The 27,602-nt window shown below is 42.8% G+C and overlaps 1 protein-coding gene across 3 annotated transcripts in view; it reads right to left on the reverse strand.

Moving 5' to 3' along the window:
• RPS6KA1 (ribosomal protein S6 kinase A1) overlaps nucleotides 1–27,354 on the reverse strand; it is a 160,001-nt gene extending 132,647 nt beyond the window's left edge. The window contains exons 1-2 of one of the 3 annotated variants that reach the window (XM_056557420.1): nucleotides 27,202–27,354; nucleotides 9,937–9,981 (exon numbers count right to left, since the gene is read on the reverse strand). In XM_056557420.1, coding sequence (XP_056413395.1) covers nucleotides 9,937–9,981; nucleotides 27,202–27,264 — 108 coding nt within the window. In that variant the 5' untranslated portion in view covers nucleotides 27,265–27,354. Of the gene's footprint in view, nucleotides 1–9,936; nucleotides 9,982–26,831; nucleotides 26,928–26,959; nucleotides 27,023–27,201 lie in introns of those variants that run through there. The other 2 variants (XM_056557419.1, XM_056557418.1) reach the window with 2 other exon arrangements.
• Nucleotides 27,355–27,602: the final 248 nt, after the last annotated feature.

Raw genomic sequence — 27,602 nt, forward strand, 5'->3', positions numbered from 1 at the left:
CCAAGATACTGTAATAGTATCATCCAAGAGAAGATTGGATTAGACCAACAGCTTCACAACTTGTATATGGCTAACACACAATACAAAAAATCCTGCAAAACAGTTCATGCTACTATGTACAATATGGCCATTAAAAAAATAAAATAAAAAAAAATTATAATAAAAAGGATTAAACCATCCCCAGTATAAATACCCTAGAAGCAGTGAGCATCAGCCAGTTATATGCTCTAAGGCATATAACTCTAAGGCATTGGCTACAAGTGGTTTGCTGAGAGCACCGACAGCAATCCCGAATGCCTTAGAGCAGTGGTCTTCAACCTGCGGACCTCCAGATGTTGCAAAACTACAACTCCAAGCATGCCCGGACAGCTGTTGGCTGTCCAAGCATGCTGGGAGTTGTAGTTTTGCAACATCTGGGGGTCCGCAGGTTGGAGACCACTGCTCTAAGGCATTCGGGATTGCTGTCGGTGCTCTCAGCAAACCACTTGTAGCCAATTGCACATGGGATTATGTATGATGTAGTCCCATGATTAGGTCACATTACTGCATAGTGTGACATTTTAATGAAGAGCTTATCGACAGCCTTGGCTATAATGTAGCATAGACTTATAGTAAAATGAAAATATTTACATTAGTAAAAGGATTTAATATAAAAAAATAAATTTAAAAAATCTATAAAAATCTCTCTCTAATAGAAGGGTTAACAACTGAGCAGTGCATTCCATCTTGGCATTAGTTTACTCATCTCTCAGCAAGATAAAGTTTAGAGCAAATGAAGGAAATTCCTGGAATATGCCTGCAAGCTTCTCAGTGAATTCCATCTGAAAGCACTTCTTCATACTAAAGAGAATACAGGTTACACATCAATTGTTAATCCAATCATTATCCTTATACTTTGCAATAAGAGAAGGGCAACCAAAAACCATGATGTCACTAAATCATTTTTAAACACCTCTACAGTACAGCACAATGTTTGTCCCTAGCATCCGATGGTCTGGGTTTCCTGACCGTTTACCATCTGTACTGCTCAAAGATAGCACCAGGAGGGGATAAACACTATCGACACACTGGGGGAGATTCTTAAAGAATTTTGCGCCCCCCCCAAAAAATTTTTTATATATATATATATATATATATATATTTCACGCCATAATTTTGGCACAAAAAGTATCGACCACGTTTTCAAAGAGCTTTGTGCTGCAGTTTACAATGTTCACATCAGTTTTGTAAAGGTGGGCGTGTCCAAGTATATTGTCTGCTTTACATGATATTTTCAAAGGGGTGAGAGTCCAGTTTACATCAAAAATTTCACACCAGCTTTTTTTTTTTCTTTGTTTTTGGGAAAAGGTGTTATTTATGTAATTAAAAAAAGAAATTATTGAAAAATTTTGAACACTAGTAACCATGGATTATTTAGTGATTATTTGCACCAAAATTGCCAAAAATCCAATATGGCTGCAACAAAAGAGAAAAACAAACCAAAAGCGGCTCGAATATAAGGGAGCATTTTCACATATTTTCATAGCAGCACAAAAGACCTTTGAAAATGTGAGGAGAAAAAAAAAAGTGTGAATAATATCGCTGGAACAGAAGTTACAGTAGTTCCTGAGAATCTCCCCCTTGTGTGCTGGAGCAGAGAACCTGAGTGCCTCCAACTTTGCCCATGTTGTGTATGTTATGAGTTACTATTATTCCAATTGTATAAAGGCCGGGATGCTTGGTATGTCGGGACCTGCCTCCATTGCACAAATCAGGCCAATAGCTAGCTAATCCAATGGATATTTTCAATTTATGGGACTACTACCCCCATCAGAATCCAGCTACTAAAGAAAGAAGCAGCCTCCTGAAAAGTGTCTAGCCGGTCATTCTATTCCCCATCACTACCTGCAATGTGATTTTGTCTTACAGAGATTGATATATACACAAGTTAAAAACATCCCAATTACTGGCCAGTATTCAAACTTAGCACCTTTTTTCCTCACGGAGCGTGCTCAGCATCATCCAGGACCAGCCACAGTACAGCGAGGACGCTGATCCTACTCACCACTGCTAGTATACTGCTCCTGCTTCTGTGCACTCGCTGAGTGGGATGGTCTGCCTAACAAGCTGTTGCCCCGCATGGCTAGAAGTGCCGATAGCAGTGCGAGCTGACAGAAGATCATGCCAGGCTGTTGACCCAACTGGACCAGGTAAGCGAGACACAGTCCCACCAACTTTCTCTTCACAAGATTATACAGAGGGAGCTGCATAGCAGCTACTAAGTAATCTTTTCCCCACAAAGGAACAGACATACACTGTATCTAAAAAAAACCTGTGACTGTTGCCCCGCTACATAGTAACGACACCCATTTTCTCCACAGGATTTTCTTTACAGGACACTCTGTTGCATTATGCTATTGCATTTAGAGAACTGATATATGGTACTGTATTTTACCCACAGGAACCATCACAGGAATATTCCTTATAGGAAACTTATGAATGTAGGACTCACACCGTTCAAAGATATTTTTCAGGGGACATTAATATTATTTTATATGAGCTTTACATACTCACCATATTTTATATTGTACGTAATTGTTAGTAACCAATACTCTGGGGGAGCCACAAGGGCTCTGCGGCATCTTCCCTTTCGTGCATCTTTTTAATTATAATATTAAATATTAATGTTATTATCAATTAAACTTTTCTACTCTGTTTATGGTATAACCCATCTATATAACTCTATTTCCATTTTCTATCATTCTGTACCTTTCCTCTTTCTTCTTGTTTCCTTATTCTTGACTTTTCCCCCTTCTTTTTACTTCCTCTACTACCGCCACCCCCCCCCTTCCCCTTTTTCCAGAACATCCCATAGAGAATATTTGAGGACTGTATTTTTTACACATATCCAAAACAGTTAACATGACATAGAGGGAAAGGGGCTATATGAGAGGAATGGCTGTATGCATTTCATATAGCCATTCCCCCGCCACATAGTCTAATTCCCTCATACAGCTGCCGCCCTCCCACATAGTCCAATTCCCTCATACAGCTGCCGCCGCCCCCCCCCTCATATAGTCCAATCTCCTCATACAGCCACCCCCCTTCTTTCATATAGACATTTCCCTTCATAGCCTTTCCTCTTATTTGATATTATAAAATGAGGTGAATTGCTATATAAAATAGGGGGGGGGGGGGGGGGGGGAGGGGGTTGGACCATTTGTTTATTATATCGCAATTGCATATTGAAATTGCAATATTTACCTCCATAATCGCAATTGCACATTTTTTCCAAATCGTGCAGCCCTAGTTTAAACAATGCTCAATTGGTGTTCAGGGGCCGAAAGTGTGGCAATAAAATATCGTCCACAGCATTACACTACCACCAGCAGTCTGAATTGTTGATACAAGCCAGAATGGATCCATGCTATCATGTTGTTTATGATAAAGTCTGACCCTGCCTTGTAAAAGCTACTGCCGCTGGAAGAGAGACTCCAGGCAACGTTCTTCCAGCCTTCCATTGCCCACTTTTGGTAAGCCTGTGTGAAGTTCCCTGTTCTTAACTGGCAGGAGTGGCACCTGTTGTGGTCTTCTGTTGCTGTAGCCCATGTTCTTTGTTCAGAGATGGTATAATGCATACCTTAATTGTAAAGAGTAGTTATTTGAGTTACTGTTGCATTTCGGTCTGCCCATTCTCCTCTGACATCATCAGGGCATTTTTGTCCACCCAACTGCTGCTCACTTGATATTTTCCTCTTTTTCAGACCATTCTCTGTAAACCCTAGAGATGGCTGTGTGGGAAAATTCCAGTAGATCAGCAGTATCTGAAATACTCAGACCAGCCCATCTAGCACCAACAACCATTCTACATTCAAAAGTCACTTACAGCTCCTTTCTTTCCATTTTGATGCTTGGTTTGAACTACAGCAAATTGTCTTGTTCACAACTACATGCATTGAGTAGGTGTCATGTGATTAGCTATTTGTGTTAGCAAGCAATTGAACAGGTGTACCTAATAACGTGATCAGTGAGCGTATATTACCAGTCTATCAGATTAGCTCCATTGGAGATCCTTTCTGTTCCTGGCTATACCATCTACCCCCCCCCCCCCCCCCCCCCCATCTAGGGGTAGATGCTCCGGCTATTATTCTTTAACCTTAAGAATAATGTCCCACGTAGTGTATACGCTGCATATTTTCCTATCCATTAAAGTAAATTTGTAGCAAAATAAGCTGCAAAAAATATGAAGTGTAAAAGCTACGTGTGACCATATCCTTACAGTGCACACGTTGTTGTGTTGTTCATTTTCCTCCATGGATATTTTGTGTATTACAGCAACATGTAACCATGGGCACAGAGCATTTTCCGAATATTCTGACTCCTGAATGTTACACAATCCTATAAATTTTTTTACCATGACAACCAGCATGCGGTACATCCCATCTAGACACTACTATGTACATGTGCTCTTTTTTACTTTCACGTAAACATTGTAGTCATATATAGCATGCTTGGGTGTCATGGTTACTTTACTTTTGTTAGCTCGGTCTAGCTGAGCATAAACCTACATATAGAGGTTTCCTGTGTCTATTGAGGTCATGTGCAGTTAATGTCACAAGACTCCGGGACATGCATTCACTGCAGCACATAGCATATATCTATCGTACATGCACAGTATGCACTTGTGCATGTCAACAGTGGACTACAGAAATGTGACCCAATTAAGTGAAACACGTTTTCCTCTCTAGTGTCTGACTTCAATGACAAATGTTCTTTATTTGATCTAAAACAGCTGTACAAATCATGCCACTAGTAGGGCAGAGAGCCATGCAGGGATGGTGTATTACCATCCCTGCCCTCTGGATGAACGCCAGAGGGCAGGTGATCATTTAATTTCCAATTTGGGGTATCTGCTGGAGCTGCTGGGTATTCGAAAACCCAATTTTGCATTTCCTCTGTTACTGGAGCTGTCAGTCCCAGTTACAGGGGAAATCAGTATTAAAAATGTATGTTAGTGAGAAAATGCCCCCAAGAAGTCATTCCTAAATTGTGTACAGAAGTAAAAGTGAAAAATGTAGCCTATAACATACACACCTATATTAAAAACCTCTCTCTTTTTTTATTGAAAAAAATAATTATACAGACGAACTAGGAGCATGATAAACAACAAAAAATAGAGTGCAGTATCATCAGTCAAATATAAAAAAAAGTCAGGATATACTACCGGAAGAAAAAAAAAAAAAAAGGGGGATAGGGGACAACCCTGTGTCGTACCCAAATGTATCATAATGGGGCCAGATTGTATGCCATTTAACCAACTGGTGGACTTGTGATGTGCATAAATAAGACATATAAAATGTAAAAAGTTATGAAAAAATATATATATATTATTATGCTAATTAAAAAACTTATTATGAATCACTGAGTTCCGGTCACACTTGTCAGATTTTAACACTTAAAGGAGTAGTCCAGTGGTGATTCAGTGGTGAGCAACTTATCCCCTATCCTAAGGATAGGGGATAAGTTTGAGATCGCGGGGGGTCCGACCGCTGGGGCCCCCTGCGATCTCCTGTACGGAGCCCCGACAGCCCGCGGGAAGGGGGCGTGTCGTCCTCCGCACGAGGCGGCGGCCGACACGCCCCCTCAATACAACTCTATGGCAGAGCCGAAGCGCTGCCTTCGGCAATCTCCGGCTCTGCCATAGAGATGTATTGAGGGGGCGTGTCGGCCGCCGCCTCGTGCGGGGGTCGACACCCGCTATCTCGGCGGAGAGCCGGGGCCCCGTACAGAGAGATCGCAGGGGGCCCCAGCGGTCGGACCCCCCGCGATCTCAAACTTATCCCCTATCCTTAGGATAGGGGATAAGTTTTTCACCACTGGACTACCCCTTTAACAAAATCTGTGTGAAATCTGCCGACAATCTGCATTCCATTGAATGAGATTTCTACAGATTCTCCACTGTAAAGCTGAGCATTAGTTATAAAACTAAGGAAATGTGTGAATTTACTGTTCTCAAAGAATCTCTTAACATCTGTATAGGAGACTACACTGAAGATAAAGTGGTGCATGCTCACAACTACATGTAACAGAAGTAGCAGAATGAAAAAGTACAGAATCTACTTAATCAGTATGGCAATGATTACCCATCCAAGTCTTCAATATCTATAAAACGTCAGAAAAGAAAATACTTTCTTGGTAGAAGAAAATATATAGATACAACTGTGCCACTGATATGGTTCATGACTGGACAAATTACTAGATCCGGTGGATATCTATACTTCTGAACAACTACCTTAAATCCCTTGATCAGTTTTTGTCATAAATTGAGGAAGTGGGTCCATCCAAGATCACATGTATCTGTACACTAAAATTTACTTCAGGTGTATCTGACAATACATCTTGTCCTTGAAAGGGTACTTACAAGTACCTATAGCACTTCAAGGGTTTTCCAGATTTAGCTCATTGCAAGTTAAGAACACCCTATCCAATGCACTGGTTCACTTCAGGAGTATTTCCTAATATATAACTGTACAGCCATACAGTGGCGTATGAAGGCAGTGGCTACAATAGTATAAAAGTATACCTCCAGTATATTTTGCGGTGGCACTTGCCTATACTGTAGAAAATAAGTTAATAAATAAAATGTTGGCACATACCATGCCAGGACCCTTTTTTGGCCTGCATTGGTACAGCATATGAGCGAGAAGCGCAATTGGTGCACAAGCCGAATGTATTCGCAGAATAATATGTAAACAACCTTACTAGCAGATTAACTTCAATATTTGATCGTTAAAGTGGATTAACTTAGTTTGGTGCCACACAAGCTTATCGTTCTACACAACATTTTTACAAGCAGGTGTTTTACCTTTTAAAACCTTTAGTATAAAGCAAAAACCTGTGTTCACATATGTATAGGATAAGATGGATTCTATTGACTTATAGCGAGTCTGTCTAGGTTCTAATGATGACAAAATGTGACCAAACTACAGACAGGACTTCCAATACAAATGTTAGCATTACCTTACGCTCATCTATTCTTTTTCTAGTTATTTTGTAAGAAAAGCCTTTCAGACAATATAGTGTAACCTTTAGACAAAGCAGCAGCTCTGAAGATAATACTGTCATCCAAAGATTTCCTGAAAACTTTCACCTTCGGGTCAAATACAGCAATGATTATCTTGCATGACTGTCACCTTATAGGAAGCTCCATGTCGACTATGAGGGAGATATATCAAGGGATTTAAGCAGCTTTTTTTGCTTACAAAAGTCACTCAAAAAGTTGCACGTGCGCCTAAGCAATTTTTTGTGCGACTTTTGTGGATAAGCAAAAAATACCAATCTGCCCTACCTAAGCAATTTTCAGTTTTTACTTTGCAGTGGTCCAGGATTTATCATCGCAAAAGTCGCACGTAAGCAAATAAAAGTCGCAAACCCCCTTCAAAAAGTGGCAAGTGTAAGCAAGCTCAGACCTGGACAACAAATTTGTCTATGACGGCATTTTCAAAAAGTCGCACAAAAACTCACACGTGAGATTTTTGTGCGACTTCTTTTACTTTAATTTTCACAAGTACGGTGGGACAAGCGGGTAGGAGATGTATAGGAAGGTGACAAGCTTGTCATCTGCCCGCACAACTCCTGCCCACACAACACTACTACAACTCCCAGCATGTACTTACTGTAAGGACATGCTGGGAATTGTAGTTGTGCAACACGGGGAGAGTGTGTTAGATGGGAGGGCAGATGACAAGCTTGTCACCTGCCCGCGCCGCATGAATACAACTCCCAGCATGTCATTACTTTAAAGGCATGCTGGGAGTTGTAGTCATGCAGTGGGGGCAGGTGACAAGCTTGTCACATATCCCCCCCAGCTCTGCTGCATGACTACTCCCATTATGTCCTTACTGTAAGGGCATTCTGGGAGCTGTAGTCATTCAGTGCGGGCGGGAAATGTGTGGGTGGGTTACAATAAATGTACTAACCTATTTTCCTTGCTTTTTTTTCCCCCCCTTCTCATTTCAGATCCATGTATCCTGTGGACTACAACGACGACCAGTGTTTTTTTTATGTTAAAATGGTTAACAAGGGCTTGTGAGGGAGTGTTTTTTGGAATAAAAGTTTTTAAAATTTTTTTTTTTTATTTACTTTACAGGCTTAGTAGTGGAAGCTGTCTTATAGACAGAATCCATTAATAAGTCAGGGCTTAGCACCAAAAACAGCTAGCGCTAACCCCCGATTATTACCACGGTACCCGCCGCCACAGGCGTGTCGGAAGAGCCGATACCAACAGGTTTGGAGCATCAAATATGGCACTTCTGGGCCTAGGTGGCAACAGACTGGATTTATTTAGGCTGGGGAGGGCCAGTAACAATGGTCCTCGCCCACCCTGGTAATGTCAGGCTGTTGCCGCTTGATTGGTATCTGGGGAACCCTATGCGTGCTTTGTTTTCCATAAATAATTAAAGAAAAGAAAAAAGGCATGGGGTTCCCCGTATTTTTATTCTCAGTCAGATACCAACCAAACAGCAACAGCCTAATGTTACCAGGGTGGGCGAGGACCATTGTTACTGGCCCTCCCCAGCCTAAATAATGCGAGCCTGTTACCGCCTAGGCCCAGGAGTGCCATTTTTGACGCTTCAGGCATGTTGGTACCGGCTCTTCCCGACACCCCTCTGGTGGTGGGTACCAGGGTAATAATTGGGGGTTAGCACTAGCTGTTTTTGGGGCTAACACTAAGCCCTGGCTTAGTAATGGACTCAGTCTATAAGACAGCTTCCACTACTAAGCCTATAAAGTAAATTAAAAAAAAATTAAAAAATAAAACACATTTAAAAAAAACTTTTATTCCAAAAATAAAAAAAACACACACTCCCCCTCAAGCCCATGTTACAAAATATTGTTAATATTAAACAAAAAAAACACTAGTCATCATAATCCACCAAAATCTGAAGTAGCCCACAGGATAGACGGATCCAAAATGGAAAAAAATAAATAATAAAATGGGTTAGTACATTTAGGGGGAAAAGTGGTAAAAAAAAAAATTATATATATATACACCTATACCGTATATACTCGAGTATAAGCCGAGACCCCTAATTTCAACCCAAAATCCCAGGAAACGTTATTGACTCGAGTATAAGCCTAGGGTGGGAAATACATCATCCCCCCCTATCATCATCCAGACCAGTCATGAACATCCTCATCATCATCACCGCCTGTCATCATCCAGACCCTCATCATCATCACCTGTCATCATCCCCTTGTCATCATCCCACACCCCCCCCCTTCATCATCCCCTTGTAATCATCCCACACCCCCCCCCTTCATCATCCCCTTGTCATCATCCCCAACCCCCCTTCATCATCCCACACCCCCCCCCTTCATCATCCTCTTGTCATCATCCGCCCTCAGTGGTCTTCAACCTGCGGACCTCCAGAGGTTTCAAAACTACAACTCCCAGCAAGCCCGATGGCTGCCCGGGCTTGCTGGGAGTTGTAGTTTTGAAACCTCTGGAGGTCCGCAGGTTGAAGACCACTGTGGGTGGAGAGTTCACTCGAGTATAAGGCGAGGGGGGTGTTTTCAGCACGAAAAATCGTGCTGAAAAACTCGGCTTATACTCTAGTATATACAGTATTATATAATCAAAATGGGTTAGTACATTTAGGGGGAAAAAAGGGGTTAAAAAAAAATGTAATAAACACACATACATTTTTTTTTTGGGCTTATGTGTGCTAAGATAATGGTATTCCAATGTGATTTTATTGGGTTTGCTTATGTGAGCCAAATTTATCAATCCCCTGTGATAGTATGATAAATATTTCACACATAAGCAAACCGAAAGCAAAAAAAAATGGCTACAGAACTTGCTTACCAAAGCAAACAATTAAAAATGTCCCCATGTCACTAGAAAAGAAGACACAGAAGTAGTGGAACAAGAGTTATGGAGGGGACATTACTTACCTTGTTTGCACATTTCGCTGCATCCTCTGTGCCAGCATGCCCATTCTGTAATAAACAAAAGTTACCATTAAACATAGAACAACTATACAACAGTAATTCATAAAGAGAACTGTGACAATTCCACTGCCTTTACTATTCTTACATCGTAAAATCCATAACATAGCCAGATTAAACAACATTAATGACCACAATAAAGCTTTAAAATCTGTCAGAAATTTGATGGCTCAACAAGTGCATAATAATATGAGAACAAAAATGAAAGGCTGTTGGTGCTCTTTTTTCAGGCAGTACGTCTGAAGGAAGCCTTAGGGTGAAGTTACACTACAAAATCTCCTGGAGAAATTCCATGTGTAGCCTTTGTGTACAGCAGACTCCAACCACGACTTGCTCCATCCTCATTATCGGCAATACAGACTGCGTGTAATTCTCCCAAAAGAATGAACAGGTTTTCTTTTGGCACAATGGAGAATGCGTCCACAGCAGCAATTTTGCAGTTTAAATGGTGCAGCAGAATCCCACTGAGAAAAATGGGAGGCTGTGGCACCAGAATTTCCTAGTGGAATTGCAGAGTAGTATTTTATATATATGTAGTGTGAATGGGCCATTAAAGCGTTCCTATCATTACAAAAAAAAAAACTTGTGACAAATAAAACAATCTTAAGTTCCCAATCATTAAAATGAACAAGAAGAGGAGCACACATGGACGTTTCTCTCTTCAGATAAGGTGCAGATAAGGTGCTAAGTGCACACTTCTATTGGCTCATTCGAGTGATCAGACTCCAACCGATCAAAACTTTGATATGTCTCTATGACGTATAAAGTATTTTTATGATGACTGTACCCATTTAATCTATACCTTATTGATAAGAATGCAATACTGTATACTCCTCTAAACAGAAAGCCCTAAGTTATGTCATATTAGCTCCTAGGACAGTGGTCTCCAACCTGCGGACCTCCAGATGTTGCAAAACTACTACTCCCAGCATGCCCGGACAGCCGTTGGCTGTCCGGGCATGCTGGGAGTTGTAGTTTTGCAACATCTGGAGGTCCGCAAGTTGAAGACCACTGTCCTAGGATATGGAATTGTCGGTACATATAGTGCCAGCATTACAGCAGTTAAATACTCAACTCTGCACAGAACAATGTACTCCCTCCTTCTCATATTGCCATGGAAATAAATAGAAGGTACAACGAACAAGAAAATAGTGTGTAAGAGACCTTGTGTTACATGTTAGGCTGAAGAAGGTAATGCACTTGTTTAGCATCAGCAGATGATTATTACATAAACACTGTTAGAAATTGGTGGGGGTGCCAGGTACCAGAAATGTGCGCACAGGACAGATAAATGTCCAGCAGAAAACGGGTGTCTGTGTCATTCAAGCCGTTGCATTACAAGATACTATAATGGAAGGCAGCTAGATGAGCAAAGTTCCCCCCAGTTCTTTTACCCAGGCTGACAGATCATGAAAAGAGAGGAGCCCATTTCTCTCTCAGCAGATCACCATCCCCCAAGAAGTGCTGTCAGTTTGATCCAACCATTGCACATGCAAGTTATTGTACAAGGCTATAGAGCTGGCTAGAAATGTCCTTGTCCAAAGAATAAATAAATGCAGTGATAAAATTATATATTGCATTGAAACAAATGAGGAGCTAGCATATAAGGAGAACTTTGGTGATTTTTTTTGTTTATACATTATGCCCGAGCTGCAGGAATAAAAAATAAAACTTTAGCTTTCCTTCTGCAGCTCCTCCCAATATCGCCATCCCATCCCGTCCTTCAGCATTAAAGGGGTACTCTGCCCCTAAACATCTTATCCACTATCCAAAGGATAGGTAATAAGATGTCTGATCGTGGGGGTCTCGCCGCTGGGGACTCCGCAATCTCGGCTGAGGCACCCCAGACCTCCGGTGCACGGAGCGAACTTCGTGGTGGTGGATGACTGCCGAAGCAGGGCGGAGGCTCGTGACGTCACGGTCACGCCCCGCTTATTATGTCAGGGCCACGCCCCCTCAAGGCAAGTCTATGGGAGGGGGCATGACGCCATCACGCCCCCTCCCAAAGACTTGCATTGAGGGGGCGTGGCCATTACATCACAAGCCTCTGGCGCTGCACCCGATGCTCTAAGCTAACGCCAGATGCAGCAGAGAGTTCACAGGGGATAAGATGTCTAGGGGCGGAGTACCCCTTTAAGTGCCCCTCAAGTCACATTGTGGCTCAACTAACGCCGGCTGCAGCAAAGTCCAGCCTCAGCGGCAGTGTCATCTACGAGGCCCGAAGCCCAGCCTTCTTCCTGGTGCCAGTTTCATGACACTTTCAGGCATAATAGATAAAAAAAATAAAACCACTGGGGTTCTGATTCAATCTAGGTTATACCCTATCCATAAGAAAGAGGAGAACAAGCTGATTGGTGGTTAACCACTGGGAACCCCACTGATCTTGAGAGTGGGGACAATTTTGTAATAAATAGTGTGCACAGGGGCAATCGAACATTGCCAAGCCCTGAATTATCTTATCTTTCTTTGAGTAGCAGCTAAAACGTAGGAAATTACGTTTTACTAAAAAGTAGCTTCGATATGCATTTAGGAAACAAATCAATGGTTAACAAAAAAGGCAGAACCAACACTATTAATATTAATTAATATTAATTTTGAATGCCACTTATGAAATTTTTTGCAGTATCTGAACACACACAAAGACAGCTTTCACACTACCAGAAAAAAAGGAATGGTATAGCTAACGCTATTTTCTATGCTATTTGTCGCGGACTATAAAATGCCTGCTCGAAAATCAAAAAAACAAAAAAATAAGCAGATCAGTTATGCAATTTCATTCTACTTGACACATTATTAAGCACAACATAATATGGATTTTGTTAAAATGCAGTCCCTTGAGCACAGTGACTACCGAGGAGGCAGAATGCAAGCTGCTCTTTATGAACAGGCTCCATGGAGTACATATACAGTTGTATAATGAAGGCCAGTGTTTTTTTTTTTTGTTTTTGTTTTTTTTTTACTTTTAGTATATACTTATTATTTTCCTTAATATAACTTAGGATCGAACATCTTTTCTTATAAATCTGTGTTCAACTGTTAGGCTAAGTATACTATGCCATTGTGCTTCATCCCTTTTGGGTCCGTTAAGCACTTTTTTTTTCACCCAAAGGGACCACAAAATGGGTTGGAGCACAACTAACTCGACCAAGTCCCGACAGATCCCATTAACTGTGATTTACCGGGAAAAAATTAATAAAATAGTGCATGTACTTACACACAATGGAATGTACTGAACTGGCTTAATGTAAATATGGTCCAAGGAAAATTAAGTAAAGCAAATGTAAGCAAAGTTCCACGACCAGATAGATTACACCCAAGAGTTCTTAGAGAACTCAGTTCAGTAATTTCTGAACTCTTGTTCATATTTGGAGATTCCATGGTGTTTGGTATTGTGCCAAGGAACTGGCGAAAGAGAAATGTGGTACAAATCATCAAAAAGGTCTAGGGCCCCAGGTAACTATAGACCTTTAACCCCACCAGGGCCAAGGTAGTCCTGGGACTTAAGGACCAAGGGCGTACCTGTAGGCCGTCAGCGTTTCAGTTCACCACCAGTAACCTGGTGGTGAACGGAACGAGATGCCTGCTAAAATCGTTCAGCAGGTATCCCGTGCCAACGCCTGGGGGGTTCAGAGACTCCCCCATGTCGTCAATTCAGACCGGCGATCTGCAGAGATTTCAGGTAATACGGGTCTCCAGTGACCCCGAAAATAAGGAGGATCTGGGCTGTAAAAGACAGCCCGATCCCCCTGAAGGGATAGGAGTGAGGTGGCAGGGGTGCCACCCCTCCTATCCTTGCAATTGGTTGGTCGGAAGCAAGCGACCAATAGCAGTTCGGGTGCAGTTAAAGTTCGGTTCCCCCACTCTGCCCAGACTAACGTGGGTGGGGAGAGCGAGGGAACTGTGCTGGGAGCGAATGCGGAGGTCCCTTACCGAAAGAGTTGACAATCGGCAGCGATCCTCCTGCTGGTGCGGCGGCGATCCTGCTACTGACGGAAGCCAGGTGATTTGTTGTCTAGCAACAGTTGGAGGGCCACAATTTGGAGACCACTGAACAGTGGTCTATAATCTGAAGCCCTCCATTTTGTTACAAAATTTCAACTCCCAGCATGCTCAGACAGCAGTTTGCTGTTTGGGCATTCTGGGATTTGTAGTTTTGCAACATCTGGAGAGCCACAGTTTGGAGATCAATGTGCGGTGGTCTCTAAACTGTGGCCCTCTAAATCTTGCAACACCAACTCCTGGCATGCATGAACAGCAAACTGCTGTCTCAGCATGCTGGGAATTGTAGTTGCATGACTCCAGCTGTTGCATAACTACAACTCCCAGCATGCCCTTCGGCGATCAGTACATGCTGGAAGTTGTAGTTTTGCAACAACTGGAGGAACAATGGTTGGAAAATACTGAATTAGGTAACAGAACCTAACTCAAGGTTTTCCAACCAGTGTGCTTCCAGCTGTTGCAAAACTAAAACTCCCAGCATGCATGGTCTGTGCATGCTGGGAGTTGCAGTTCTGCCACAGCTGGAGGTTTGTACAGGGTACATTCACACAAGCGGGGCTTTACAGTGAGTTTTCTGCTTAAAGTTTGAGCTGCGGCAAATTTTCCACCACAGCTCAAACTGCTAGCGGGAAACTCTCTGTAAACCCATCAGTGCAAATGTACCCTAAACACACAACACTAACCCAAAATAAAGAGTAAAACACTACATATGCACACCCTTACACTGCTCCCCCCCTTCCCTCCAACTAAAAATGAAAAACGTCTCGTACTGCAGGGTTTCCAAAACGGAGCATCGCGCTGTTGCAAAACAACAACTCCCAGCATTGCCGGAGAGCCACTGACTGTCCAGACATGCTGGGAGCTTAGCAACAGTTGGAGGCAACCTGTTTGGGAATCACTGGCGAAGAATATTTTTGGTAGCGGAGGCAATGGTGCTCTCTCACTTCAGAGCCCTGTCATATTTCAAAGGAAAAAGTTTAGGGCCATATATGGGGTATTTCCGTACTCAGGAGCAACTGCAATACACATTTTGGGGGGCTTTTTCTCCTTTTACCCCGTATGAAAAGGAAAAGTTGGGGTCTACACCAGCCTGTTGGTGTAAAAAAAAATTCATTTTTACACAAACATGCTGGTGTAGCCCCATACTTTTCATTTTCACATGAGGTGAAAGGAAAAAAAGACCCCCAATATTTGTAACAATTTCTCCTGAGTACAGAAACACCCCATATGTGGACGTAAAATGCTCTGCGGGCACACATCAGGGCTCAGGAGTGGAAGCGCACTATGTACATTTGAGGCCTAAATTGGTGATTTGCAGAGGAGTGGCTGATTTTACAGCGGTTCTGACATAAATGCAAAAAAAAAAATACTCACATGTGACCCCATTTTGGAAACTACACCCCTCACGTAACGTAACAAGTGGTATAGTGAGTCGTAACACCCCACAGGTATTTGACGAATTAAAGTTGTATGTGAAAATGAAAAAAAAAAATTTGTAACCCCATTTCTTCTGAGTATATAAATACCCCATATGTGGACATAAAGTGCTCTGCGGACAAATTACAATGCTCAGAAGAGAAGGAGCTCCATTGGGCTTTTGGAGAGAGAATTTGTCCGGAATTATAAGCCACGTGTGTTTACAAAGCCCCCATGGTGCCAGAAGAGTTGACCCCCCCCTCCCACATGTGACCCCATTGGAAACTACACCCCTCACGGAATGTAATAAGAGGTGCAGTGAGCACTTACGTCCCACTGGTGTCTGATTTTTGGAACAGTGGTCCGTGAAAATGAAAAATTAAATTTTTCATTTGCACAGCCCACTGTTCCAAAGATCTGTCAAACGCCAGTGGGGTGTAAATGTATATTTTTTCCCCCTACTCTCACCCACCCTACCCCCAATCCCATTAGAAAAAGGAGATATCAAATTAAAATACCATGAGAGCGACAAATATTGCCTAACTCCCAATCATCTTATCTTCCATAACATTGTTAATTTTTACAAAGGATTTACATGAGGAAGAATCATTTCTTACAATGTTTTCCCCCTTTTATTAAAGCGGTACTCCGGTGTAAAACTTTTTTTTTTTTTTTTTTTTTAAATCAACTGGTGCCAGAATGTTAAACAGATTTGTAAATTACTTCTATTAAAAATCTTAATCCTTCCAGTACTTATTAGCTGCTGAATACTGCAGAGGAAATTATTTTCTTTTTGGAACACAGAGCTGTCTGCTGACATGACCACAGTACTCTCTGCTGAAATCTCTGTCCATTTTAGGAACTGTCCAGATCAGTATATGTTTGCTATGGGGATTTTCTTCTACTCTGGACAGTTCTTAACCCCTTAAGGATGGAGGGTTTTTCAGTTTTTGCATTTTTGTTTTTTTCTCATCACGTTTTAAAAATAATAACCCTTTCAATTTTGCACCTAAAAATCCATATGATGGCTTATTTTTTGCACCACCAATTCTAATTTGTAATGACATCAGTAATTTTACCCCCAAAATCTACGGCTAAACGAAAAAAAAAAAATCATTGTGCGACAAACTGGAAGAAAAAAAAACCCATTTTGTAACTTTTGGGGGCTTCCGTTTCTACGCAGTACATTTTCCAGTAAAAATGACATTTTTATTCTGTAGGTCCATATGATTAAAATGGTACCATACTTATATAGGTTTGATTTTGTATTACTTCTGAAAAAAATCATTACTACATGCAAGAAAATGTATATGTTTAAAATTATCCTATTTTGACCCCTATAACTTTTTTATTTCTCCATGTACGGGGCAGTATGAGGGCTCATTTTTTGCGCCGTGATCTGAAGTTTTTGTTTTGATCTGACTTTTTAATCTCTTTTTATTCACTTTTAATGGTATAAAAAGTGACCAAAAATACGCTATCTGGATTTTTTTGGCCCAACTATCTCTTTGTAGCGACGTCACTCAAAGCTACGGGACTTACTATCATCTTCACTCTGCAGCACGCAGGTAGAGACGCTGCCAGCCAGGGCAGATCTCCCTGCAAACTGCATGGATTACTATACAGTCCAGTATCATCAGCAGAAACATCGCGGATACTGCAGGAATAGGATCCGACCAGAAATACACATCCATAAAGGTAAAATATCTTCCTATATATATTCAAAAACTTGGTTAAGTTGTGACAAGTACATCTCGCTCTGTAACATAGAGGCGCGGGTGTGCACACACTACTGTGCGCACTCATGCACATACGTATATCGGACAGCAGAACAACTTGTAGGACCTCTACTAGCACTAATGCCGGTCAAATAACTTAATTTACAAATCTGTTTAACTTTCTGGCACCAGTTGATTTAAAAAAAAAAGAAAAAAGTTTTCCACCCGAGTACCCCTTTAAAGGGTCAAGCTCCCACCCATCAAGAAAGGAGAGGGAGAAAAAGGGAAAAAAATAAAAAAAAGAGGATACTGTTGTCAATATTTATGGCCAGTATTTCCATATTTTACTCCAGCTATCTTTTCCTTTCTTCCCTTTCACCCATAATTACTCTTTTCTCCTAACACTCTGAATTTCTATGCCATTCTCCCACAGAGGGCCCATCAGGTTTAAAGGGGTACTCCGGTAAAAACCTTTTTTCTTTTAAATCAACTGGTGGCAGAAAGTTAAACATATTTGTAAATGACTTCTATTAAAAAATCTTAATCCTTCCTGTACTTATTAGCTGCTGAATACTACAGAGGAAATTATTTTCTTTTTGGAATGCTCTCTGATGACATCACGAGCACAGTTCTCTCTGCTGACGTTATAATAATAATAATAATAATAATGCTTTATTTATTGTTGTCCTTCGTGGGATTTGACCCCAAGTCCCCAGCACTGCAAGGCAGCAGTGCTAATCACTGAGCCACCATGCTGCCCTTAGCATACATCTGCTATGCATGGTTGCTAAAATGGACAGAGATGTCAGCAGAGAGCACTGTGCTCGTGATGTCATCAGTGTTCCAAAAAGAAAGGAATTTCCTCTGTAGCATTCAGCAGCTAATAAGTACTGGAGGATTAAGATTTTTTAATAGAAGTAATTTACAAATATGTTTAACTTTCTGCCACCAGTTGATTTAAAAGAAAAAAGGTTTTCACCGGAGTACCCCTTTAACCTGTTAAGGACATAGGACGTTCTCTAACGTCCTCACTACCTGGGCTTTAATGCCCAAGGACGTTAGAGAACGTCCTGTTGTATTTCCGATCTCTGCCGCTCGCCGGGCAGAGATCGGAACTGGATGCCTGCTGAAATCCTTCAGCAGGCATCCAGGGCAAACGCCGAGGGGGGCCATGTAGGGAAATCGCCCTTGCGATCTGCGGCGATACCGGGCTGATCGGGTTTCTGGGACCCGACCGCCCGGTAATTTCGCATGATCCCGGCTGTCACAGACAGCCAGGACCATGCTGAAGTATCGGAGCGAGGTGGCAAGCCTGCCACCTCCTCCGATCCCCTGCGATCCGTCGGTTAACTAACCGACCAATCGCAGGAGGGGGGGCGGTTATTTCCTCCCGCCCTGCCCGGCCCCTGGAAGTCCGGAGAGGACGGGAGGAAGACCGGAGGACGCGGCGGGGGACGGGGGAGTGCTGGGGACCGGCCCCGGTACTTACCTCGTCCCTGAAGACCCAGATACCGGTGAGGAAGATGGCAGCGGCGGCGACAGGTGAGTAGATCTTCAGCCGCGGTCGGGCCCTTTACAGCAATCACGTCGCCGTAAAGCGACATGCATTGTTGTAATGGGACCCTGTATACTACAACTCCCAGCATGCCCAGACAGCCCTTGGCGTCTGGGCATGCTGGGAGTTGCAGTTTTGCAACATCTGGAGGTCCACAGTTTGGAGACCACTGTGCCCTTCCAGATGTTGCAAAACTACACATCCTCAGCATGCCCTTACTGTCCAGGCATGCTGGGAGTTGTAGTTCTGTAACATCTGGCCCTTCAGATGTTGCAGAACTACAACTCCCAGCATGCCTGGACAGTTTTGGCATACTGAGAGTTGTAGTTTTGCAACATCTGGAAGGGCCCAGATTGGGAACCACTGTATTAGTGGTCTGCAAACTAGTCCTCCAGATGTTGCAAAACTACAACTCCCAGCATGCTGGGAGTTGTAGTTCGGCAACATCTGGCTCTAAAGATGTTGCCGAACTACTACTCCCAGCATGCCTGAGAATGCTGGGAGTTGTGGTTTTGCAACAACAGGAGGCACACTGGTTGGGAAACATTGTCTGTTTCCTAACTCAGTGTTTCCCAACCGTGTGCCTCCAGCTGTTGCAAAACTATAACTACCAGCATGCACTGATAAACTGTGCATGCTGGGAGTTGTAGTTTTGTAACAGCTGGGCAGGGGGCTTACAGTGAGTATCAGGCTGCAAGTTTGCGATGCAGCAAATTTTGCGCGGCAGCTCAAACTCGCAGCGGGAACTCGCTGTAATCCCCCGCCCGTGTGACTGTACCCTAAAAACACTACACTACACTAACACAAAATAAAATAAAAAGTAAAAAACACTACATATACACATACCCCTACACAGCCCCCCTCCCCTCCCCAATAAAAATGAAAAACGTCCGGTATGCCACTGTTTCCAAAATGGAGCCTCCAGCTGTTGCAAAACAACAACTCCCAGTATTGCCGGACAGTCGTTGACTGTCCAAGCATGCTGGGAGTTTTGCAACAGCTGGAGGCACCCTGTTTGGGAATCACTGGCGTAGAATACCCCTATGTCCACCCCTATGCAAATCCCTAATTCAGGCCTCAAATGCGCATGGCGCTCTCACTTTGGAGCCCTGTCGTATTTCAAGGCAACAGTTTAGGGTCACATATGGGGTATCTCCGTACTCGGCAGAAATTGCCTAACAAATTTTGGGGGGCTTTTCTCCTTTAACCCCTTATGAAAAGGTGAAGTTGGGGTCTACAACAGCATGTTAGTGTAAAAAAATAAATTTTTTACACTAACACGCTGGTGTTGCCCTATAATTTTCATTTTGACAAGAGGTAAAAGGGAAAAACGCCCCCCAAAATTTGTAATGCAATTTCTCCCGACTACGGAGATACCCCATAAGTGGGCGCAAAGTGCTCTGGGGGCGCACAACAAGGCCCAGAAGGGAGAGTGCACCATGTACATTTGAGGAGATTTTCACAGGGGTGGCTGATTGTTACAGCGGTTTTGACAAACGCAAAAAAAAAAACCCACGTGACCCCATTTCGGAAACTACACCCCTCACGGAATGTAATGAGGGGTGAAGTGAGAATTTACACCCCACTGGTGTCTGACAGATCTTTGGAACAGTGGGCTGTGCAAATAAAAAAAATTTGTACAGCCCACTGTACCAAAGTTCTGACAGACACCAGTGGGGGGTAAATGCTCACTGTACCCCTTGTTACGTTCCTCAAGGGGTCTAGTTTCCAAAATGGTATGCCATGTGGGGGTTATTTTGCTGTCCTGGCACCATAGGGGCTTCCTAAATGCGACATGCCCCCCGAGCAAAATTTGCTCTCCAAAAGCCAAATATGACTCCTTCTCTTCTGAGCATTGTAGTTTGCCCGTAGTGCACTTCAGGTCCACTTATGGCGTACCTTCATACTCAGAAGAGATGGGGTTACAAATTTTGGGGGGTATTTTCTGCTATTAACCCTTGCAAAAATTTGAAATTTGGGGGGAAACACACATTTTAGTGAAAAAATATATATATTTTTTTACATATGCAAAAGTCGTGAAACACCTGTGGGGTATTAAGGTTCACTTTACCCCTTGTGACGTTCCCCAAGGGGTCTAGTTTCCAAAATGGTATGCCATGTAGGGAATTTTTGCTGTTCTGGTACCATAGGGGCTTCCTAAATGCAACATGCCCCCCAAAAACCATTTCAGAAACACATACTCTCCAAAATCCCCTTGTCGCTCCTTCCCTTCTGAGCCTTCTACTGCGCCCGCCGAACACTTTTCATGGACATATGAGGTATGTGCTTACTCGAGAGAAATTGGGCTACAAATATAAATATAAATTTTCTCCTTTTAAGCCTTGTAAAAATTCAAAAATTGGGTCTACAAGAACATGCGAGTGTAAAAAATTAAGATTGTGAATTTTCTCCTTCACTTTGCTGCTATTCCTGTGAAACACCTAAAGGGTTAAAACGCTGACTGAATGTCATTTTGAATACTTTGGGGGGTGCAGTTTTTATAATGGGGTCATTTGTGGGGTATTTCTAATATGAAGACCCTGCAAATCCACTTCAAACCTGAACTGGTCCCTGAAAAATAGTGAGTTTGAAAATTTTGTGAAAAATTGGAAAATTGCTGCTTAACTTTGAAGCCTTCTGGTGTCTTCCAAAAGTAAAAACACGTAAATTTTATGATGCAAACATAAAGTAGACATTTTATTTGTGAAATTTTTTTTTTTATTTGGAATATCCATTTTCCTTACAAGCAGAGAGCTTCAAAGTTAGAAAAATGCAAAATTTTCAATTTTTTCAGCAAATTTTGGAATTTTTCACTAAGAAACGATGCAAGTATCAACAAAATTTTACCAATAACATAAAGTAGAATATGTCACGAAAAAACAATCTTGGAATCAGAATGATAGGTAAAAGCATCCCAGAGTTATTAATGCCTAAAGTGACAGTGGTCAGATGTTCAAAAAATGCTCCGGTCCGAAGGTGTAAAATGGCCTGGTCCTTAAGGGGTTAATCCAGTTACGCACTATTACCAATCTTGCATAGAACAAAGTCCTACATAAGAACTCAATCGTCCCCATATTTTCTATTTCCCCTAAAATAATGAACACAATAGTACGAGGAATCTTTTTTCTTATTTTATCTTCAAGAATTTTCAATACTTGCTCCCAATAATTAGATATTAAAGGGGTTCTCCAGTGAAAACCTTTTTTCTTTTAAATCAACTCGCTCCGGAAAGCGCATTTGTCTTAATTTTCCCATGCAGCACTAGATTTGACAAAAATATCTATCAGAACACATCCAGCATCCGCCCGGCCGATGATCCTGATAGATATACTATTCATTCATAGAGCGGAGGCTGCCTGCATATGTATATAGATGTGCTTGGGGGGGGGGGTTGCAGACATATAGCGTTATCTGCCCCCCACAGCGCTTCTATATACATATGCAGCCGGCCCTCTATGAACGAATAGTATATCTGCTGACAGATATACTTGTCACATATAGCGCATTTGTCATAATTTTCCCATGCAGCGCTATATGTGACAAGTATATATGTCAGCAGCGCATCCAGCAGCCGCCCGGCTGATAGACTATTCACATATACCGCTGCACAGTTGACAACTGCCGGACGGCTCCTTACATGACAGTGGGCTCAGCCTATCAATGGCCGAGGCGGGACATCGCTGCGCCCAGTGATAGCCTGACGGCTCTGTGACGTTCCCATCCCCAGGACCACATCGGAGGGACCGTGTGGCCGGTAACGGGGAACGTCGGAAGGGGAGTTAAAGGGGTACTCCGGTGAAAACCTTTTTTCTTTTAAATCAACTGGTGGCAGAAAGTTAAACATATTTGTAAATTACTTCTATTAAAAAATCTTAATCCTTCCAGTACTTATTAGCTGCTGAATGCTACAGAGAAAATACCTTTCTTTTTGGAACACTGATGACATCACGAGCACAGTGCTCTCTGCTGACATCTCTGTCCATTTTAGCAACCATGCATAGCAAATGTATGCTAAGGGCAGCATGGTGGCTCAGTGGTTAGCACTGCTGCCTTGCAGTGCTGGGGACTTGGGTTCAAATCCCACTAAGGACAACAATAAATAAAGCATTATTATAATAATGTCAGCAGAGAGAACTGTGCTTGCGATGTCATCAGAGAGCGTTCCAAAAAGAAAATAATTTCCTCTGTAGTATTCAGCAGCTAATAAGTACAGGAAGGATTAAGATTTTTTAATAGAAGTAATCTACAAATCTGTTTAACTTTCCGGAGCCAGTTAATTTAAAAGAAAAAAGGTTTTCACCGGAGTACCCCTTTAAAGTTTATTTTGTTTATTTTTGCAGCCCGGGCACAGGATAGTACAGTATAGCGCAGCGGCTGATAATTATTTGTGGGGGGGGGGGGAAAGAGAAGCAGTGCTCGCGGGTGACATATGATTAGTTCCCCGATGTGGGGACAGCCGCTGGGCTGATAATCCATGGGGGGGGGGGGGAGAGAAGCAGAACAGCACACATATGATTAATTGCCTCTTGTGGGGACAGCGCGCTGTGGCTGATAATTCATTGGGGGGTGGGGGGGAAGAACAGCACCCGCGGATTACATATGATTAGTCCCCCGATGTGGGGACAGCCGCTGCGGCTGATAATTCATTCATTCGAGAGGGGGGGGCCCAACCGGTATTGCGATATGGGAAAAATTCATATTGTGCAGGCCCCGCCCAACACTAAAATGAACGTCCTGGTGCATTGAGTACTACCTCACCAGGACGCACATTTATGTCCTGAGTTGTTAAGGGGTTAATGGTGTTCACACATACAGTGTCCTGTGCAGATTTCAATCTAAACTAAATGACTGAACACAGCTTCAAATCCTGCGCATCAAATCTGAGCAGGATACTGTACATGTAAATAGACCCTAAGGGACCACTGCAGGTCGGCAGTGGCCGAAATTCCGCAAGCGGATTATGTTGCTGCCCACTGACTTCAACAAGTAGCGACATAATCCTCTTGCTGATGATTTTTCGCATAGAAAATTCCACTTGCAAAATTCCATAGCAGAATAATTACATGTGAACGTACCCTCAGGGTGTATTCACACGTACAGCATCTGCTGCAAATTTCAATGTAAACTGACTGACTGAACACAGCATCCTCTTGTACATGTGAATACTCCCTTAGGGTACTCTCACAAGGGTGGATTACCTGCAGAATTTCTACACTGTATTTGATGCGGAAAATCCACATCTTATTTTGCTACCATTGAGTTCAAAATAGAGGCAGATTTTCCATTGAATTCAATGGTAGCAAAATCTGCTGCTGATTTTCCGCAGCATATACATTGCGGATATTTCACAGTTAATCCGCCCATGTGAACGTACCTTTAGTGACTGACCCAGACTGGCCAATGGCACCATTAAGAGTCTCCCATTAAGAGTCTGCAAGGTAGAGGGTCACATAACCCGTCTAGGCTCTGTTAAAAGGCTAAGACTCACCACATTGGGGCAAATGTGGCAAATCATTATACAACCCCATGATTTGCACTTTGGAAAGCGGTTCAGTAAGGCTGCATTCACACCACGTTTTTGCAATACAGTTCCCGTATACGTTTTCAATGTGATAACCATATGGAATCATATTGAAAACCGTATGCATTGACTCTCCATTGAAAACCATATGCCAAAAGATGCATCAGTTAGGGTCCGTTTTGCATTCTGTACAGTTTTGTCAGTTTTTTTCCCGTACCCAAAACCATAGCCTACCGTGGTTTTTTGGTCCGGGTGAAAAACTGTATTAGGCTGGGTCCACACTACGTTTTGTCCCATACGGGAGCGCATACGGCAGGAGGGAGCTAAAACCTTGCGCTCCCGTATGTGACCGTATGCCTTCATATGCGCTCCCGTATGTCATTCACTTCAATGAGCCGACCGGAGTGAAACGTTCGGTCCGGTCGGCTCATTTTTGCGCCGTATGCGCTTTTACAACCGGACCTAAAACCGTGGTCAACCACGGTTTTAGGTCCGGTTGTAAAAGCGCATACGGCGCAAAAATGAGCCGACCGGACCGAACGTTTCACTCCGGTCGGCTCATTGAAGTGAATGGCATACGGGAGCGCATACGGTCACATACGGGAGCGCGAGGTTTTAGCTCCCTCCTGCCGTATGCGCTCCCGTATGGGACAAAACGTAGTGTGGACCCAGCCTTAAACCGTATACGTTTTTCTTTTTTAACATGGGAGTCAATGGGAACCGTACAGAACTGTATGTGCATACAGTTCCATCCGGTTTTCACCACACGGTTTTGACTTTGCACAGTTTTTTTCTTGGAATTTCAATCAAACAAGTGAAACTTTATTCATAATGGAGTGAAAAGTTAAAAACATACTTTTTCTTTCTTAAAAAACTGATGCAACCGGACATCATTTTTTAAGCCGTATACTTTTTTTTAACTGTATACAGGTTAAAATTTGTACACACGTTTTGATACAGTTTATTCCGGTTTTGAGGAATCAGTTTCTCATCAAAAACCTGATACGGGAACTGTATTGCAAAAACGTGGTTTGAATGCAGCCTAAAGGAATATTTTCCAAAGCCTGACATCAATGGCACCTAAGGAATCCTATTGACGTGCCCTAAGGGAGTATTCACATGTACAAGATGATGCTGTGTTCAATCAGTTTTTATTGAAATCTGCAGCATCAAATTTGCAGCATGTGTGAATACAGTGATCCCTCAACATACAATAGTTTCAACATACAATGGTCTTTTCTGGACCATTGTAACTTGAAACCAGACTCAACATACAATTCTATGGAATCTGCGAAAACTTATCAATGGCTGGAAGAACCGACCAATCAGAACGGGCATTCACCGGTAAAACTCCTGTATTCCTAAACTGCATGCACTGACTGGTGTCTGGTAGCGCCCCCTACAGTACATGTTCTGTACTACTTTTAACCTATATATGGTTAGCTGCTCCTTTGGACACCCAGTAACTTTTTTTAGGACATTGTGTGTACAGGACCCTGAAGAAGCTCCTGTCCTCTACATAGACCAGTGTTTCCCAATGAGGGTGCCTCCAGCTGTTGCAAAACTACAACTCCCAGCATGCTGGGAGTTGTAGTTTTGCAACAGCTGGAGGCACTCTGGTTGGAGAGCACTGAAATAGACAGGGATTTACAGCTCCCAGCAGATATTTTCTTTCTTTTATGTAAGGAATTGCTTTATCTATATTAGTTATCTATTTCTTTTTCTTTAATCCTCACTTTTTCCTATTTTTGATGACATTTTGGAGGCTTCAGAACCAATTACCAGGTTTCCATAGAGTTATGGTCTCAACATACAATTGTTTCAACATACAACGGTCGTCCTGGAACCAATTAATATTCTAACTTGAGGGACCACTGTACATCCTGAGGGTACGTTCACAAAAAAAATAAATAAATAAAAAATATATATATATATATATATATATATATATATATATATATATATTGATAAAGGGAGGAATCCCGAAAGCTTGTCTCTACAAAATGCTGTTAGTTCAATAAAAAAGGTATTACTAGATACTGCAACATTTTATGATTTGTATATATATATATTTTTTTTTTTTTTGGGGGGGGGGGGGGTTCCAGTATATTAAAGTGAATAATGCTGCGAAGCCTCAAACACAGGCGAGAACCCAGCCTAAGCAGAACCGTTTCCACATAGTAATTCGTGGACTTGCTATGTATATGTTCCAGGGGATAACACTGCATACCATCTGCAGCCAATGTAAGCACATCTGTAATGTCAATGCCTGTAAGTTTCCTTCCAGAGTTTAGGAGCTGAGTTTCCTGAACAAGAGTTCCTTCACACTAGATCAGTGTTTCCCAACCACTGTGCCTCCAGCTGTTGCAAAACTACAACTCCGGGCATGCTGGGAATTGTAGTTTTGCAACAGCTGGAGGCACGGTGGTTGGGAAACACCACACTAGATCCAGTCTGATCTGAGTGAAGTGAAGCAATCTGGATAATTTCACTCCCAGCTGCCATGAAGTCCAGTAGCTCTGTATACATCATACAGACGGCTCCCAATGTTTACACTGCAGGCAGCACTGCAGAGCCTTTACTTTCAGCTCCTTTCATTGACTGTTATGTTTATTGCCATGACAGTTCTTACACAATAGCTAGAAAGAGAAAGCCATACACCGCCAGGAGCCAACCTCTGAAGCCGCACGAGCATTTCCAGATTCATTGGCATATTGCACAAATCTATGTGGTAACTATATCCTGAGGCGAATCCGGCACCTGTTGCAGCACAGCACTGCAGAGACTGGAGTAGCCAGTATCCAGCATGGCACTCGTGTACACACACACATCAACCATTATACATGACACCAATTCCCCCTGTCACTGGTCACACACAGCGGTTATTACTGACAGAACAGGGACCAATAACGTGCCCGGGGTGAAAGGATACACGCATGGCTGTGTGCACCTACCGGCACGCAGGGTAAGGCAGTGGCACACCCAGACCTGACCATTCTCACCTCAGTTTCCTCTGGCACCAGCTCCACGTCGGGCCACAGATCTACCAGCTGAGCGAGCGGCATATTTCACAGGCATACACTCTCGTTCTCCCTCCTCAGAGCACACCAGCTCCACAGTGAACGCGTAACTCCTCCCCCTGCTCACTGACAGCACCGAGCGCCCCGCCCTTCTCGCCTACTATTGGTCTCTGTCAAAGCCCGCGCTCACCATTGGTTGCCGGTAAACGTAGGTGGAGTCTTGACAGGAGCCCGCCCACATTCTATTCCACCCTGAGCCCTTCAGGTAAATTCTTCCTTATCAAGACTTTAGAAAAGCGGGAAAGAGAGCGCCACCTTGTGTTTTGATGTGGTAATAAAGTTGCTTCTACTACACTGAAACAATTATTTATGAGAATAAAGGG

Source organism: Hyla sarda, chromosome 2 (genome assembly GCF_029499605.1).
Source record: "Hyla sarda isolate aHylSar1 chromosome 2, aHylSar1.hap1, whole genome shotgun sequence".
Lineage (NCBI taxonomy): Eukaryota > Metazoa > Chordata > Amphibia > Anura > Hylidae > Hyla > Hyla sarda.